The sequence below is a fragment of the Manis pentadactyla genome, chromosome 17 (assembly GCF_030020395.1).
Source record: "Manis pentadactyla isolate mManPen7 chromosome 17, mManPen7.hap1, whole genome shotgun sequence".
In the NCBI taxonomy this organism is placed as follows: Eukaryota; Metazoa; Chordata; class Mammalia; order Pholidota; family Manidae; genus Manis; species Manis pentadactyla.
Window position 1 is genome coordinate 12,118,813 of NC_080035.1, and position 16,578 is coordinate 12,135,390.

At 46.3% G+C, this 16,578-nt stretch overlaps 1 protein-coding gene across 1 annotated transcript; it reads left to right on the plus strand.

Annotated features, from left to right (window-relative positions):
- Positions 1–11,767: 11,767 nt before the first annotated feature.
- SMIM2 (small integral membrane protein 2) lies at positions 11,768–12,455 on the plus strand. Its single transcript, XM_057494627.1, is given in 2 exon segments — positions 11,768–11,985; positions 11,987–12,455. Coding segments are annotated over 2 exon segments (342 nt in total). The 3' UTR covers positions 12,111–12,455.
- Positions 12,456–16,578: the final 4,123 nt, after the last annotated feature.

Here is a 16,578-nt window from a genome sequence, read left to right on the forward strand (position 1 = left end):
CTCAACTGCTATGAATTGAGCAGGTAGGGGCAAATCCCACCCCTTTCAGTAACTCTTTAATAAAGTTGGCTCACTCAGACAGACCTTCGAAATCAACAACATTCCCCCATTTGAGGCATCAGTCTCTTAGTAGAATCTATTGTTGGATGGTTTCTTTGAACTTTATAAGGACAACTGAGAAAAGTCACTTAAGAAGAATTTAAACTCCACATGGGTTAAAAACCATTCAGTTTACTGCAAGTCTATAGCATTTAATAGGATGTTCAGCAAAGGAGTATGTGGCTGTTACAATGGAGAGCAAAAGAATAGGCTCAGGGGTCAGGGAAAACTTGGTGCTTGAGTTCCAACTATCCTGTACTACACATTAGAGTCTCATTATCCTGATCTGCAAACGAGGGATCATAAGTGGCAAATGGCAGGGTTGTTCTTGGATTGGGCCAGATATGCAGAGAACCCAGCGCCGGCCTTGCCCAGTAAGAGACACCCAAAATGGGGCAGCTGTGCTGTGGTTATTACTCAGTTCCCTTCCTTATAGCATGCGGTGTTGCAACCTGACATGTTTCTGCCTTCCTTCTTATCTAGGTCCCCTGGGCTTTATATCATCCTGATCCTGTGTCATTCACTGATCCTCACCCATGCCTCGCACAGAACCTTGCCAGGCTCATCGCTTTTTAGTCCTAATACTAATTGCAAGTTGTCAGTATTCTGTTTGCTGAAAAGTCAAACCTAAAAGTACAGAGTCTGCATCAACTGCTTTTATCCACGCAGTCCGATCTGTGTATGTTTCCACTGGCTGCTCCCTGAGGCCATGCAGTTACTGAAAGAGAGACTTGCTTACAATTCTGGAGCTACGATCCTGTGGCAGAGGAAGGAGGACCAACAGCTGATGCTCCTTCTGCCAGAAGTTCAATATGACTCCCTGACTTTCAGTAGAAGAGAAATATTTTCAGCTTGAAGTGATTACACTGTTCAGAGATAAATTACTTTGGGTTCTGACTCTTGTCTAAATATTAATCATCCATGCTAGCTCCAGAAGCTGGGGTTAAAAACTGGACTATTTTGCCTTGCTGCACATTTGCTCTTCAGCCATTTCTCACCATTTTTATGTGGGGTAGCAGCAACCACAAGGCTATGCGCCCTGTGGGAAGTGCCTAAGTTTCTGTCCAACCTGTCGATGCATTCCTGATGTAGTCTGAGAGTTCAGATTGCTCCACATAACCTTCTGAGAGAAGGATTTGCAGAAATATGTGCCCCAAACAAAAATATTGAACACTTTTCCATCTGGCCCTGCAGAGTGCCATGGCATCCTAAGGGAATTCCACCGCCTGAAATGTTTGACCTGGGAGGGGAGGTAAGCAAGGTGAAAGAAAGCAAGGAGGTTACATCTTGGGGGAGGTGGTGCAGCTGGAGGGATGGCTGCAAGAGTAGAAGAATGCATGGTGGAGGAGAGGAGGAGAAAGCCTGCTATTGGGGCTGAATTGTATCCCCGCCTGAATTCATATATTAAAGTCCTAACTGGGAAGGTGACAGTAGTGGGAGATAGGGTCCTAAAGCTAAAACGAGGTCATTAAGATGGGCCTAATGCAATATGACTTGCGTCTTTATAAGAGGAGTTTGGACACGGACACTCACAGAAGGAAGGTGATGTGAAGACACAAGGAGAAGGAGGGAATGATACACAAGCCAGGCGAGAGGCCTCAGGAGAAGCCAACCTGGCTGACACCTTGATCTCAGACCTCTAGCTTCCAGAACTGTGAGAAAATAAATTTCTATCTTTTTGGCTGGTACACATGACTTACTGGTATAGAGAAGCAAGTGGTTATTTCACAAGTAAGTAAATTAGGAAAGCTGGGATTAATGACTATGTACCTCTAAGACAGTGTGTGTAGGTATGTTGGTATTTTATGTTTATCTGCACGTGCCTTACATGTCCTATTCCTGAAGTGCTTGTTCATGTTTAAATTGTTCAAGACCTCTGGGTCCATCCCACTCAAAATCATCCTCCAACCCCATCTTTTAGAGAGACATTAAATGGGTAATTCTTAAACTCTTCTTTCCAGGTATTACTAAGTTGTACAGTTAGTTGTACAGTTAGTTGAATTTTTACAGTATATACAGTCATGTAAGCACCATCACAATCAAGATATAGAACATTTCCATCAACCCCAAATGTCCTGTGTTCCTCTGCAATCAATTTCCTCCCTCTACTCCCAGCCCCTGGAAACCACTGATATGGATTTTATCCTTATAATGCCTTTTTCAGAATGTCATATAAATGGATTCACATGGCATGCAGTCTTTTATGTCTGGCTTCTTTATATTTAATTCAATATATACTTTACTTATATATGCATATATATACATCTATATGTCTCAAATGTTAAATAACATATCCATGTTTGTTTTAATTGAAATACATTTAAACCTACTTACTTAGATAGGTTACTTAAATGTGACCTAATAATTGTTAGGTAAAATTAATACTCCATGAAGATGTCTTATTTCCAAATTTAAAAATATTACTATTAATTATAAAGATGTGCTGCAAGACACCATGAAGAAAGTTCAAAGAGATATTCACTAAATATTGCTTTGTAACAATATGGAGTAATGAGCAATAGCCTAACCTTTTATGATCTCAGAGATGAGATCATAAATGCCTTCTAAGGGTTTGAGAGATATTAATACTAGAAGTAAAATAAATGGAAAACATTTTAAATAAGAAGGATATCCAAAAAGGCCACATGGCCATCTCAATAATCATGCATCTTTGCAATACACTGATAACCTAAAGTTTATGGATACCTGGACAGTAGTGCTGTGGGGGCCCCTATCCTTCAACCAGTACCCACCAAACCTTTCTGGTTGGTTGTTTCTCTGGGCCTGGACCCATTTGTAAGACATGTTTGATATCTATCTCTAGATTGTTGATGAAAAAATAATTCTTCTATGAAGGTGTTTCTTTTCAAGGGAGGTTTGGGCTTCAGATGAGGTTTCCACATTCTCTTTACTGAATTCTTCAAGATCCCACACAAGTGTTCCCTCCTCTGTGCCTCCATCATGACCCATTCTCTAAGCCAAGGCAGAATGAGCTGCTCTCTCCTTGGTTCTTTTTAAACACTCTGCCTGCAGAGCTAACACATTCTATGATAATTAGTTCTTTATGTGTGTGTCCCTGTTATTATTTAACATACTTGAAGACAAGAATTATGTCCTGTCTCTATATCCCTCCATCTTGACACATAGCAAGTGCTCAAGGAATATGTGCTACTAAATTTCATTGGCCCTTACAATGTGTGATGTGCACATGTTACAGACCCACCTAATCAGGCTTTGGAGAACCAAGAACTGGCTTGTGAGAAAGGAATACTTGACTCCAATTTAATTTGTGTACCAGGCCTTGTGTTGTCTGCCAGTCTGCCAAGCTTTTGACCCAGATTCCTTCTTTGAGCCTATTTGTCTGGTCCAAGTACAAACATAATTTCTGCTCCGATCCAGATCCGTTGCCTCTACTTGTTCCAGCTCACCAGGGTCTCCTGCTTTGGCTTTATCCATGAAACCCAGTGTGTGGCCAAGGCCACCCTGGAGAAGAGCTCACAAATGGGCATTGTGAGCTCCCAGGGTGACTCTGACTCTCCTGTCTGCAAGGCAACCGGGTGGGACAAGCAGAATAAGTTTTACGGACTCAAGTATCCAGTGCGCTGCCCCCAGCAAGTCCTCAGGCAGGAAGCAGGTGCAGACATGGGCCGGAGTAGAGCCCAGGAAGTTGCCTTGGTTGGTCAGATGTCTTGCTTGCTCCTCTGACTGTGACTATCTCATCAGGAGGCCAGGACAAGCCTGGAGCAAGTGGATAGGGGAAAGGACGTGTATGTAGGTTCAAACAAGGTAAAGAGGTGGAGTCTATTAGACCCAGTTAGGGCCCTGTTACCCTTTATATGGGTTGAATAGTTGGCCCCAAAAGATATGTCCACATCCTAACCCCTGGTATCTATGAATGTGAACCTATTTGGAAAAGGGTTTTTGCAGCCAGACATAATTAAGGTAAAGATCTCAAGATGATATTTTTCCAGAATTTAGTGTGATGAACCCTAAATCTTTAACCCTTTTAAGACAGGTTTCCTTAATGGAGAAAGGTGGAGGGAGATATGGCACAGAGATACTCAGAGGTAGAAGTCCATGTGGAGACAAAAACAGAGAGTGGAGTTGTGCTCCCACAAGCCAAGGAATGCCTGGAGCCACCGGAGGCTGGAAGAGGCAGGGAAGGGTTCTGTCCTGGAGCCTTCAGAGGGAGTGTGGCTCTGCAGACGCCTTGGCTTCAGCCTTCTGATTACAGAGCTGAGAGAGTAAATTTCTGTTGTGTTTAATGAGCAAGTGTTACTTTGTTATGGCAGCCCAAGGAAATGAAACACCCCTCCTTTGCTCATTCACTGGAGAAATGGGTATGCATAGGAGTGCTGGGGTCCGCGAAGAAGGTTTCCAGAGCGCTAGTGAAAGAAGGTAAGGCACAAGGAAGTGGCTGGCTTAGAACCACACAGAAATAACTCTTTTTCTCCCCACATCATCAGTAGAGACCAAAAATATCCACAGGAAGAAAGTTTCTATCATTCAATTAAGGTTACCCTAAGAAAGAATCTTCCACTTACAAGAGAGTAGTAACAGAAATAATAATAATAATGTTAATAATTACTAATAATAGCTGCTAATAATTGCTAATAACAGCACACCATATGCCAGGCACTATACCAAGTGTTCTATATATATCCATTTTTCTGATAAGAAAATTGAGGCTCCCCAAGCCCTGTTCTAAGAACTTTACAATTTACTCCTCATAATAAACCTGTGAAGGAGGAATTATTATTTCCATTTTACAGATGGGAAAACCAGGGCACAAAGAGGTCACATAACGTGTCTAATGGCACACAGTGGGGAAGTAGAAACTGGAATTCAAATCCAGGAAGTCTTGCTCCAAAGATTCTATCCCATAATTCTAGGTAAAAGAATGAGGATTTGAATGCAGGTGTGTTTGACCCAAATCCCATGTTTATTCTGTAAGCTGCACTGCCTCTTAAATAAACAAGAGATGGAGTCACATTGTGTGCAGTAGACCTCCCCAATGACCGTCCCTGTCTGCTAAGTTACAGATCTGAGGGTCTTTAACCAGTCGGCCTGATTCCACTGTCGCTTGCACAATCTTGAGCATAAGAGCCCAGGTAGACAGAAGCTCAGACCCAGCCCCTGGTCTTGTGGGCCAGTCTCTGGGAGATTGAAGCAGAGCCTTAGCTACCCTCTTTGCTCTCCCATTCTATCCTGTTCAAGTTTACCCAGTTGTGTAACTGAGGTTTTTATTGTTTTGACAAATATTTGTCAGACACTTATCATATGCTCTGCAGTGTGGCAGATGCTGGAGCAGAGAGTAAAGGGCTAGGTCCAGGCAAAGCAGGCATGGTCTCCAATTCAGAATGACAGGTGCTGTCCAGGAAGAATAATACTGATAATGGCCACTGTCTTTAGAATGCTTACTGTGCACTGGTCATTATGCAGTCTTCCCAACACGTGTTGCTTTGGGAGAACACAGGAGGGTCACCTAACCCTGTTTTGGAGGTCAAGGAAGGCTTCCTGGAAGAGTCCTGGTGGACACCTGAGGGATGAGTAGGAGTTAGGCAAGTAAAGAAAGGGATCCAGGGAGAATGGTCTCTCAGGAGGAAGCCTGAAAAAAAGTACAGAGTAGATTTTGTAGAAAGGGAAAGTAGGTAGGGCAGGGTAGGCACAGGCAGAGCCGGAAGTGGGGGTAGCAAGGGATTGGTGGGGGAAGTGCATCTGCAAGTAAAGGTCATCACGGCTTTGTGAGCCGTGATAAAGATTTATTAGTCCAGCCAGACTGGAGTCTTGCTGATAAAAAATGTTTTTGAATTAAGATAAAATTTACATACACTGTACATTAGGTATACAGTTTTATGAATATTGAAAACTGTATATACCCACGTAAAAAGCATGCTGATCAAGATACAGAGGATGTCCAAAGAAGGGATTGTGTAGGGAAGGCCTTTGGGGTTCCTGACTATCCCCGACAGGGCGCTCAGGTTCCTGAGGCAGCTTGTTTCTGCTGGACCCCGGCACTTGCTTCACTTCTCATCTCACTGCCTCTTGCCACTTCCCTCGGCATTCATTGCACCTCTGCAAGCCTCACCACACAGTTTTCACCTGACTGGTGATGGCTCCTTTGATCTTCCCAGACAGGCGCCGTTCCCTCTTCCTTCCCACTAGGCTTGTGGTCAGCTCACTTGTTTCAGATGGTTTTCATAATGAGCACACACAGTGATCCGATTTCTCCACTTCTTCCAGGAGTTCTCCAAACCTTCGCTCACAAATTTTCCCAGCACAGTCCTGGGTAATGTGTAGGGAGCAAGTCACACGTTTTACTTTCATAGACGAAAACCTCGGAGTAAAGTGAAGATAAGTGGCTTCTTGGCCAACAAGCCTGACCCTAATCCGGTGTCTCCTTCCAACAAGAGGGAGAATGTGGTAGAGTTCAGGGGACAGTTATGTCATCCCTTGAAGCCTCTCAGCTTTTCTCACCTGTGCCTGAAAGGCGACTCCATAGTCCAGGTGTGAGGAGACAGCAGCCCCGGGGGAGATGCAGCAGGAGGAAGAGAAACAGGGGCGTTTGGTGTGCAGAGCCTCTGCCCTTGGGGATGGGTTCAGGGATTAGGAGCCGGAAGAGCCAAGGGTCAGCGATGGCAGAAACATCGTCACAGCGGCTGCACACTGCTTGCAGTTTAAACTTCAGCAGCCTACTAGTTTAATCTAAACATAGGCAAACATTTTAAATTAGACTCTTCAGTATCACAAAGATGATGATGAAGTTTTAGAGAAGTCACGGAATTTTCTAGGAAATCCTCTTTTCCTACTCTAAGCGTTTTTCTTTCCAAATGTTCTTTACATTAACTTGTTGGTTTTGTGGAAATAGCCACATTCAGTTATTAGGGGAAGTGTATATTTTAGAGGGATAGGAAATCACATCAAAGAATTTTCTATGCTTTCAGGGATGGGAGGTGTAGCCACCCGGTGTGTTAAGTTTTGCAAAAGGAACTGTGCAGCTGGCTTTGCCCTCGCCTACCTCTCGGAGCAGAGCCGGGGATGGAGCAATGGGAAATGGCACCACTCTGCAGCTGCTCTTTATTGGCGGCCTCGCGGTTCACCCCATCTCCTCAGCACAATGTCTACACTGTGGGATTTGACAGTTGCAACATCAAATCTGTCTCAAAGGCTCTTTCTCACTTGCAGGGAGTTTCACTGGACCTCCCTTAGTTTGGTGCAAGATATAAACACAACCTTAATTATTAGTCTTCTTGAGAGTACAAGGGAGATTGCCTTTCACACCATGACTCTTTCCACTCAGCTAATAATGAATAATCCAGCTCTTTAAGGCTGACTCCCCAAATAAGCACCCAAACCCAAGAGCATGAGTAAAATCACTATATGCCTCATACAACCAACGCTACCTGGGCATGCCGCTCCTATTTTGCTTCTTATGCAATATTTTACACTCATCTGCAGCCTGAGTAAACTTTATCTGGTGTCTTTTTTGACTCACAAGAACATCAGCCTAATCCACTGTAGACAACCAAGGACATGTAAATGTTCTTGTGAAAGAGGCACCATTAGGGTTGCTTAGCACCAGAAATTGGTTTACTAAAAACACCTTCCTATGAGGAAAGCACTGCATGTTTTCTTCCACAGATTCACATCTTCTGGTTGATGGACTTGCTGGATTACTCAAAAGATTTTCTTCTTGTTTGTGTGTGGAGGGACCTGGAGGGCAAATGGCTGGGAAAGGCTCGATATTAGAAAGTGGATCAGTCGCCTTGGAAGAACCATGGGGACCAAGTCCTGTTTGTCCAGAAACCTCTATTTAGCAAGTCTGAGGACTCGAGTGGCTGTGCATCCTCTGCTCTGCTGTCAGGTTTTATTACGGGCTCCAGCAGGATGAGGAAGAAACTCGTAGGAGGAGAAGGGACATGTGTCATGCTGGGGAGGCGGCCAGTCAGCCCAGGACAGGACGTACACCTGTTACCTAGCGACCTGAGACAAGACAGTCGCCAAACTCATTTTGTTAAGCTGTCTAGACTAAGTTATGGTTATGGGGCCAGCAAGGTAAGAAAAATAGCATAGCTACCCATGTTGGAGGTAGGAGGGGGAATCACTGGCATTTATTGAATGATTGTATGTGCTAGCCACTGTTTTAAGAGTTTTTGTACACAAAAATAAATACTATTAGTTTAACAATGTCTTTAAAGATGATAAACTGAGACTTTGAGAGGTTAAGTTCATGAATATTGTACATGGGAGGGATGGAATTTGAATCCTGGCACCCAACAGTCTACCCACTGCATTACCTAGGCCCTCCATCTCAGATGACTATGAATCTGGGGGGAATTGGGGCCCCGAGTTTTCAGACCTTTCCATTTTTCAAGAAGGCCAGTTCATCTGAAATTACCGGGATATTTCTGAATTTTTTAATTGTTGGCAATATTTTTTGTGATATTGGCTAAATGTGATCTGGGATGACTTCCTTCCTGCCCAAAGGCATGAAGTCATTGCTCAACCTGCCGCTCTGTGTGCACAGGGGGTAAACCTGGACCAAGGAAGCAGAAATGTTAGCAGTGAGCCACACCAGTTCCATTGCAGGGAATGCCCTCTGAGGAAGCTTTGAAATGCTGGGTCATCAGGGGCAGTCTGACAGCCTAGGCTTTGCTTGTTTCACCAGAAACACTAGGGAAACTGTGGATTTCAGATTTGCAGGGCAGTAGAGTCTAGACCCGTGTGTTTGGGCCAGAGTGCTATAATCCTGTGATTCAGAAAGATCAGCAGGTTACAAGCCAGCTGAGCCACTGACCTTTCCAGGCCTCAGGAGACTGGGGAAGCTCTGTGGTCCCGAGATCCCTCAGGTGGTCATCTCTGCCCATAAGCAGCTCTTCCTTTCAGTTTATTTTATGTTGCAGATATTATAATTATTTTAAATGTGTGCTGTGAAGTTAAAACAGTTGGGAAGCACCACTATGGTCTGTTTCTTATGTAATATGGATTGCCCTGGCTTGCTTTATTTTCTTTTTGTTGAATGGGATCTATGTCTTTACATAAACCCTTTAATGGAACTTTTCTCTTCTACTCACCTGAATAGTAAGAAATTCTCCCCATGGTTTTTCCTCTTTCCTTTATTCATGAACCTTTCCAGCTAAAAATGAATCTTTTCATTAAAAATGAATCACTATATTGCATTTTTATTCATTCATTCCCGTTCTCTTCCTGACTTCCAGTCTCACATAGCAATTTCGTGCTATTTGGTATCAGTTCATTCAATAATGATTTTGTTATTTGTTTGGAAATGTCCCTGGGGAGAGTTCATGGAGTTTACTGGGACAATCAACTTGTTTTGGTCTGCCTGGGACTGAAAGCCCAGGGACCCCCTCAGTCATGAGCTGACTGGGATGCTTGGTGCCCCTTGAGCCAGCTAACAGAGTTGTTGTCCCAGACAGAATAAAAGACCCTTCTTCATATGGGCAGGTACGTATGGAGAGGACTGGGAGAGGGCTTCATATAAAATAACCTAAATTTTTTACTGGATAGATGTAGGTCATTTACTGAGAGGAAGGTGAGTGATGGTAGGAGAATCGTCACTCAGTGAGCCCCTCGTTCCCATCACACCACGTTCTTCTATGTGGCTCGACAGCAGCTAATGTTAGGTGCATTTATGCTTTGTATGGACATAATTTGTCACCTCTTGGAGAATGCAAATTAATACAAATAACTAAAAAAGTGAAATGATTATATATTGGTTTTTTGAAAATTACAAGGCAAATCCAAAAGGTGTAATCTAATAAGATGAGGCACCTTCTAGATCACTAGAGGCAGGTGTTCCTATAACTGCCACTCTTTAATAACCACTTGCTTTCAACTGGCTACCATGCTGTGCTCCTGGCTCCCATATCCTAAATAACACACTTTGTCTAAATAATAGTTACTTGGAAGTGGGGTAAGTATGGCTATTATGGAGGGATGGTAGAACCTAATTTGAATGGTGGCCCTCAGGGACCCACTGGAGGGCAGATATTGACAGGCTGTGAGAGGAGCTGAGGTCAGGGTGAGTGATACCCAGTGCATGAGCTTGCATGATTGCTTAACTGTCTGCCCCCTGTGCCTCCATCTGCCAAGGGAAGGGGTGGACTATGTGAGCCTCTAAGGCCACATGCATTCTAGAATTCTAGTACTTTTTGAGGGGTTGTAAGGGAGAGAGAAGCAGTTTCAAGCACATATAGACACATAAACATTAGAAGTCTTTGGTGTGTGAAGCCAAGGAAATAGGCTAGGGGTCTCTGCAAAAACTCAGGGTTATGACAAGGATGGACCAAGCCCTAGGCCACTGAGAACCAGGCACCATCCTGAAAGTTTGGGATGAAAGAAGTCTCATTCCCCACATCAGAAGCAAACATCTCATTGTATATCTTCACAATCTGGAAAATAGTTTCACACAGAACAACAGCTTACAGAATGAGAAGTATTTGAACACAATAGTGTTTCATTTGATCCTCACACAATCTTGGGAGGCAGACAGCAGAGTTTCTACTCTCCCTATTTTATAGATGAGGAAACTGAGTTTCCAAGTAGTTGGGGTCACAGAGCCAAGTCTTGGACTCTGTTCTCATGAATCTCTGTAACCTCTATAGAGAACAGGGGTCAGTGGGGTCTTACCACTGAGCAGTCATTTCAGAAGGGGAAATCCCTAGATATGGAGTGTTAGAGACCCGTGGACTAAGACCAGAAACGTATGTGCTATTTTGTGCTGAAGCTTCTCTGTTTAGCAATACCTCACTACTTCAGAGCTGATGCTGCCTAAAGAATGAGTGGCTCAGGAGGGCTGTTATCAAGTGCACATCCCATGTCCTCTGCCCAAGTGTGAGGCTGGGGAGGGGATGGGTGCCAGCCTGGCTGCTTCATGGGAGGTGGCCCTGCACCTGGGGTAGTTAGAGCCTGCACCCTCTGGTCACCTCCTCGGTGCTCATCCCAGCTATTGGCTCAAATCTGAACATGCAGCCCAGGGAACATCGCCTCTTTGGTGCATGTCATAATCACGATATTATACCTCTCAGATTCCGGGGAGTGCGGGAGCAGTGATGGCGGGGTGGCAGCATCCCTCTGTCCATTTATGGCTAGCCCCACCTAGTTATTGAGTGCACAGCATGTGCCCTGTGCTAAGCTGGATCCTGGGCATTTAGTGCTGAGCACAGAAGGTGGGGTCAGGAAGGCTTCTGTTTTGATAGAGCAGCCCAGAGAACTCCACCTGCTTTGGTTTCAGGTGTGTTAGTTACTGCCAGGAGCCTGTAGGTGTTTAGGGGCTTCATTAAGTATGGGGAGCTCTGGTTCTTTACTGCTCCTTTGGAGCCTGGCCCTTGATTGGCCTTGAATGAGGAGCAGGGCCTTCGGAGTGCCACTGTTGGCTCTCTCCGGAGGAGCACTACACATGGGGAGGGGCCAGGGCATGAGGTCTTCTGCAGGCTGCGGCGTCCCAGCTCCAGCCACAGCGGTCACGTCACGAGAGGAAGCTGAGCTGTGAGCATGCTGCTAGGTTGTGGTTATTTATTTTTATAAACCAGTCTTGAGCTTAATTTAGAAGTATGCTTTTGCTTTTTCTTTCTTTTTTTTCAGCATCATCTGGCTGTCTGGCACCATCAAAGAACTGCATTTATGACCCAACAAGAGCTTGCAGTGGATGGGGGCGGGCAGGAGGCTAGCGGGAGGGCTGCTGCCAGCCCAGCTGCCTCGCGGGGAGGTGCAAACACGTGGCCATGCCATTAGTATCCTGCTCGGCTTCTGGACAAGTCTCATTTGCGACACCTACACAGTCTTCACTTGGAACAGGATAAGCAGCAGCTGTGGCACTAGGTCCTCCTCTGATCGGCCACACATTGGAATACAGCAGAGCGGGAGGCCATGAAAAAGAGGACCGAAGCCAGGTGCCAGAGGCAGGTGACGTCCAGGCTCTCAGCTCCTTGGACGCAGCTATTTTAACAGAGCCACTTTATGGCAGCTATTTTGACATAAGGATGTTTTGATTTGGCCTAAAAATTAAGCCAAAATGTTCAGCTTTTTAAAAATAAGTGATGAGTCAAAAGGGCATTTTATACTCCATCTGTGACATTTACCACCCCGATCTTCACCCTGCTGCTGACCCCGCCTCTGAGCAAGAAGGCGTATGGATCAGGGTCAGGTAAGGGGAAGAGGTGGTAGGGAGTCAAATGGGAGAATCGCTGTGGATCAGATAACAGCCAAGAGTGGAGTAGAAGTCGGAGCTCAGGTGCCCACAAGGCATGGCAGCAGGCCAGGGGCAGACGAGGATGGAGAGGTCTCCAAAGTCAATGAAAGGACCAAACTGAGATGGAACAAGAACCAGAGATGGAATGAGGGGTGGGAAATGGGTATAAATATAAAATACAGTGAATTTTCATGTTGTCTTACCTGTTTTGAGGTTGTTAAAATAGCTGCATAAAATTGTTGGGCAAAACAAGGGTCCCTTAGGATTCAGAACAGCTCATTTAGGCTCCTGCACGGGCAGTGTCTGACTCACAGGTGTCTATACATTTCACTTAGGGCTTGTTTAAGCCTCAGTTTTCCCATGTGAAATGCAAATGACTATGTCTACCCTTCTGCTTTCCCCACCTTTGCTCTCCCTCCAGGAGACATGAGGCGGAATGAGCCGGCAGCTCATGAACTGCTTCGAGCTGCTTGGAGAAAGGCACTTGCATAAACAGGAGGTATCCGTATACATGAGTGCTCTGTGAGTCAAGGACGTCAGAGTCAGGCAGGTGCAGCCGTCTCTGCCTGGTGATTCATGTGGACACAATAATGCCTTTAACTGGAATGCATGGCACTTGTGATGAATTCGTTCTTGCCATGGCAGAGAACATCATCTTCACCCAAAATGCTATCAACCTGAAGAGTTTGTACATGGCATTAGGGGATTAGATGTGGAAAGAGCTGAAAGGAACCTGGCATTGCCGCCTGCCATCTAGTTTTAGTACGAAGCACTATGGCAGCATGTTTTGCCCAATCATGACTTCCCTTTGCCAGAGAAGAAATTTGTTCAAATTCTCCTGCCATTTGTCAAACTTGCCGAAGTGCCCCAGTAATGAAGGTGGGAAGGAGACAGCACTCTCTGTGTTGGCCTTTTGTGCCACGAGATGAAGGCTTGCGGGTTTGGCCATGGAGTGTCGTTCCAGAACTGGGCCCAGGGGGCAGCAGGGGCTGGGCCTCCCCTTCCAGGAGCCTGAGCTGGGGCCACCAGGCAGGGCGGGGGCTTCTGCTCCCAGAGTGGGGCGGAGGATGCGTGACCCAGCCACACTCCCGAGCGCTTGCCGCCGCCGATCCCTCTTCTAGGAGCCAACGCACTGCCTCCTTTGGTACAGTTAATCTTTGGTCCTGCCACCAACTCATTTTTCTTTGTTATTTCTCACCATGTCCCTGCCTTCAGATTTCATACGGATTCCTTTCTCAGGCATCGTGTTTTGATTCCCTCCTCACATTTACTTCCAAGTGCCAAGAACAACTCTGTTCGGGCAGGAGGATATTATTTGGATTAAATGAGAGAATGAGCAGCGGTTTCTCTCCACTGGCATTCTTTGGATTTACATGGGAATTTATTCTGGAAACTGTTTAGTCTCCTTCAAGTGACACCACCCCTCCCACCCCCACCATGTTTCTGTCACAGAGAGTGGCTTTCCTTGTTCTTACCTGGAAGACAGTAAGAGCTTTTCTTTTGGAGCCTGGGGACCCCCTCCCTGCACCATTACTCCTCAGGGACCTTGGCTGGGCCCACATTGAATATTACAATGAGTATTATTGCCATTGCTACAGACCTGAACATCGACTCCAGTATTTGGGTCTGTGATGAACCTGGAGTCCTCTTCCAGAGCTGTCTGCTTTTCTAACCCTTGGGCATCAAGGTCCCCCTTTAGGACAGCCCTCCCTGAGTGCCTGACCAGCATCCCTGGGCTTAGCTGGGGGTGAGGGTCTAACTGACATGCGCTTCTATGTTGACATCACAGGGGCCTAATAACACATGCCAAGTATGGTATGGTAGCTGGAGTTCTTAGCAGCCCCTGTCCATGTTTTGGGGAAGTTGTGTTGCCCCATGCACCACTTTGTATAGTGATCCAGGAATTTGTTGTTTGATGCAGAGCTAAATGAAGAGGGAGGAGGGGCCGGGTATCACCCAGGCAGCGTGCAGGCCTGCTCAGCCCAGCCCCAGAGAACATTCTGGGTGCCTCTGGAAATGGCCTGGTACTGGACTTGGTCTGCCTGGCCCTCTGGCAAACAATGGCCTAGTGACCTCTAGACCAGAGGACATTCTGCCTTTCCCAAACAGATTGCTATGCTTGGGGTGAGAGGAAGGGAGGCTTTGAGAAGGCAGCTAGCAAGACCCCTGCCTCAGGTCCTGAAACCAACGAAATGGCCCAAGGCCAAGCACTGAGCATCCCTTACCCTTGAAGGTGCTTCCAGCTACATGGATTGGCTCCTTTGGGTCTCACCACAACTCCTGAAGATAAACAGGGCAGTGTGATTACTTCAAGTTTACCAGTGGGGAAAGTAAGTGCCAGAAAGTTTAGTTAACTTGCTCAGAGTCAACTAAGTAAATTGCCGGTGGACTTGAGAGAAGAAACCTCAAATTCCTGACATCTGCTCCATTTTTCCCATTACCCCACTGTTCTGCAGCAGGGCTTAAGCAAAACAGCAAACACTTGGGCAGGAATCGGAAGCTGGCATGGATTTGCACTGAAGTGGAGTGGCTGGGGCCTGGGAATCTGTAAGCTCTGGTTCTACTTGCTTGTATCGCAGGGCAAGGCTGAGATTATTTTGGGGTTCACCATTTAGAAGGTTGTGGTACACACACACACACATGCACGCACGCACACACGCACGCATGCCCAGGCACACAGGAAAGGAGGAGCCACTATTGCCACTTGCCCCGAAGGCCGCTGAGGATGATGGAGCAGACCCCTTGGAGGCCTTCTGCAGCTCCAGACACGCTGCGGCTTCGTCTCTTCCCGAGGGCTTTCCTGGGCCGTGGGGATTTGCTGAGCACCTGCATGGGGCACCCCAGAAGAGCCCTGGAGTTAATGGTACCTTAACCAATGAAGGGTAGAGCTGGGAAAAAGATGTCTCAGCTTCCTTGCTCATTGATTGATTGAGGTATGTTCTATTGAGTCTTTGAGGGGGACCCCAGTGAGAATGAACCCCCGTGTTCTCACCAGCGGCCTTCTTGTTAATGTCCCCTTTATTGGCTCTCCTCTCCTCTGTCTTGCTTTCCTAGCCCCTCACCATGTTTCCTGGGATCATCTCCCCCATATACTGTGTGCAAGCAGATTCCTGTTTCAGGAATCAAAACTGAAAGAGTAGCCCGACTCCTTGGTCCCAGGAGCACCTGCTATGCGGTGAGCGGGAGCTGTGTTGAAATGGCAAGTAGCATTTCTTGGCTGGGCACTGCTGCTTTCCAGCCATTGGGCAGGAAGACTGTGGCTCTGGTAGTAATAATATAGAGTTCTTCAGGCTAGAAGAGTCTCTTTTCCTATATATCCCAGGGGGGCCCTGCATCAGGGCTGCATGGGTAAGAAACAGAGAACTGAGCTCAGTGTCTTTAAAAACAATCCCAAATTGAAGTAAGGCTGGAGTTCTCTTGTTTTACTTTGTCTTGCCTTCCACATGTCCTGGGCAGTTGCTGCCTAGGCTTCTCTTCATCACCTTTCAGGCCCGGTGAACAGCACCGTACATGCTCACTCTGTGGGCATGCCTGGCTTGACTGGCTCTGTGAGCGCCTCTGAATGTAGCAGCAGGAGAACCTCTGGAGCACAGGAGGGTAGAGTCAGAACTCCCTGGGGTGGGAGCAGGTTCCTGGGTGCCACTTTCCCATCAGTTCTCCTGGGTTCCAGCACATAGCAGATTGGACTTGCAACCAAGCAGACACATGAAAGTAAACGTGTGACTGTAACATTTCATAACCTGCCTCCCACAAAACAGAAGGCACTCTTCCCCTTGCGTTATTCCCTGCCTTGTTCTTGACATTTTTAATGTGCCGAGTCTACAGCCGATTTTGCACTCCCAACACCTCCCACTTGCGTTGGCTCCTGGCCTGAGGACTACAGGCCTGAGGATGCCAGTCACGTGTAACAGTCCAGAGAACGCTCTCAGCTCCCCTTGTGGCCAGGCCACACTCCTCTTCACCTTGACATTTATGGCCTGCTGTTTCTTTTCTTCTGCTCTAATAAATCAGGGTCAGTCAAGATTCACTCTCCCCTGAGCAGGGTTTGGGGAAACTGATGCTGAGATAAGGAAGCTTCTCTGCTTATACTGAGTAAAAAGCAAGCATTGCCTTTCTGCTTCTGTTCCCTTTCTGGCATTTGCAAAATGCCAGACCCTAAGCAGAAAGACCAGGCTCTATTTCCAGGCCTTTGTCTGACCTGTGCAAAGCTGAGTGTATCTTTGGGGTTCTGCTTAAACCAGATAAAGCAATACTGTCCCTTTCCTGGG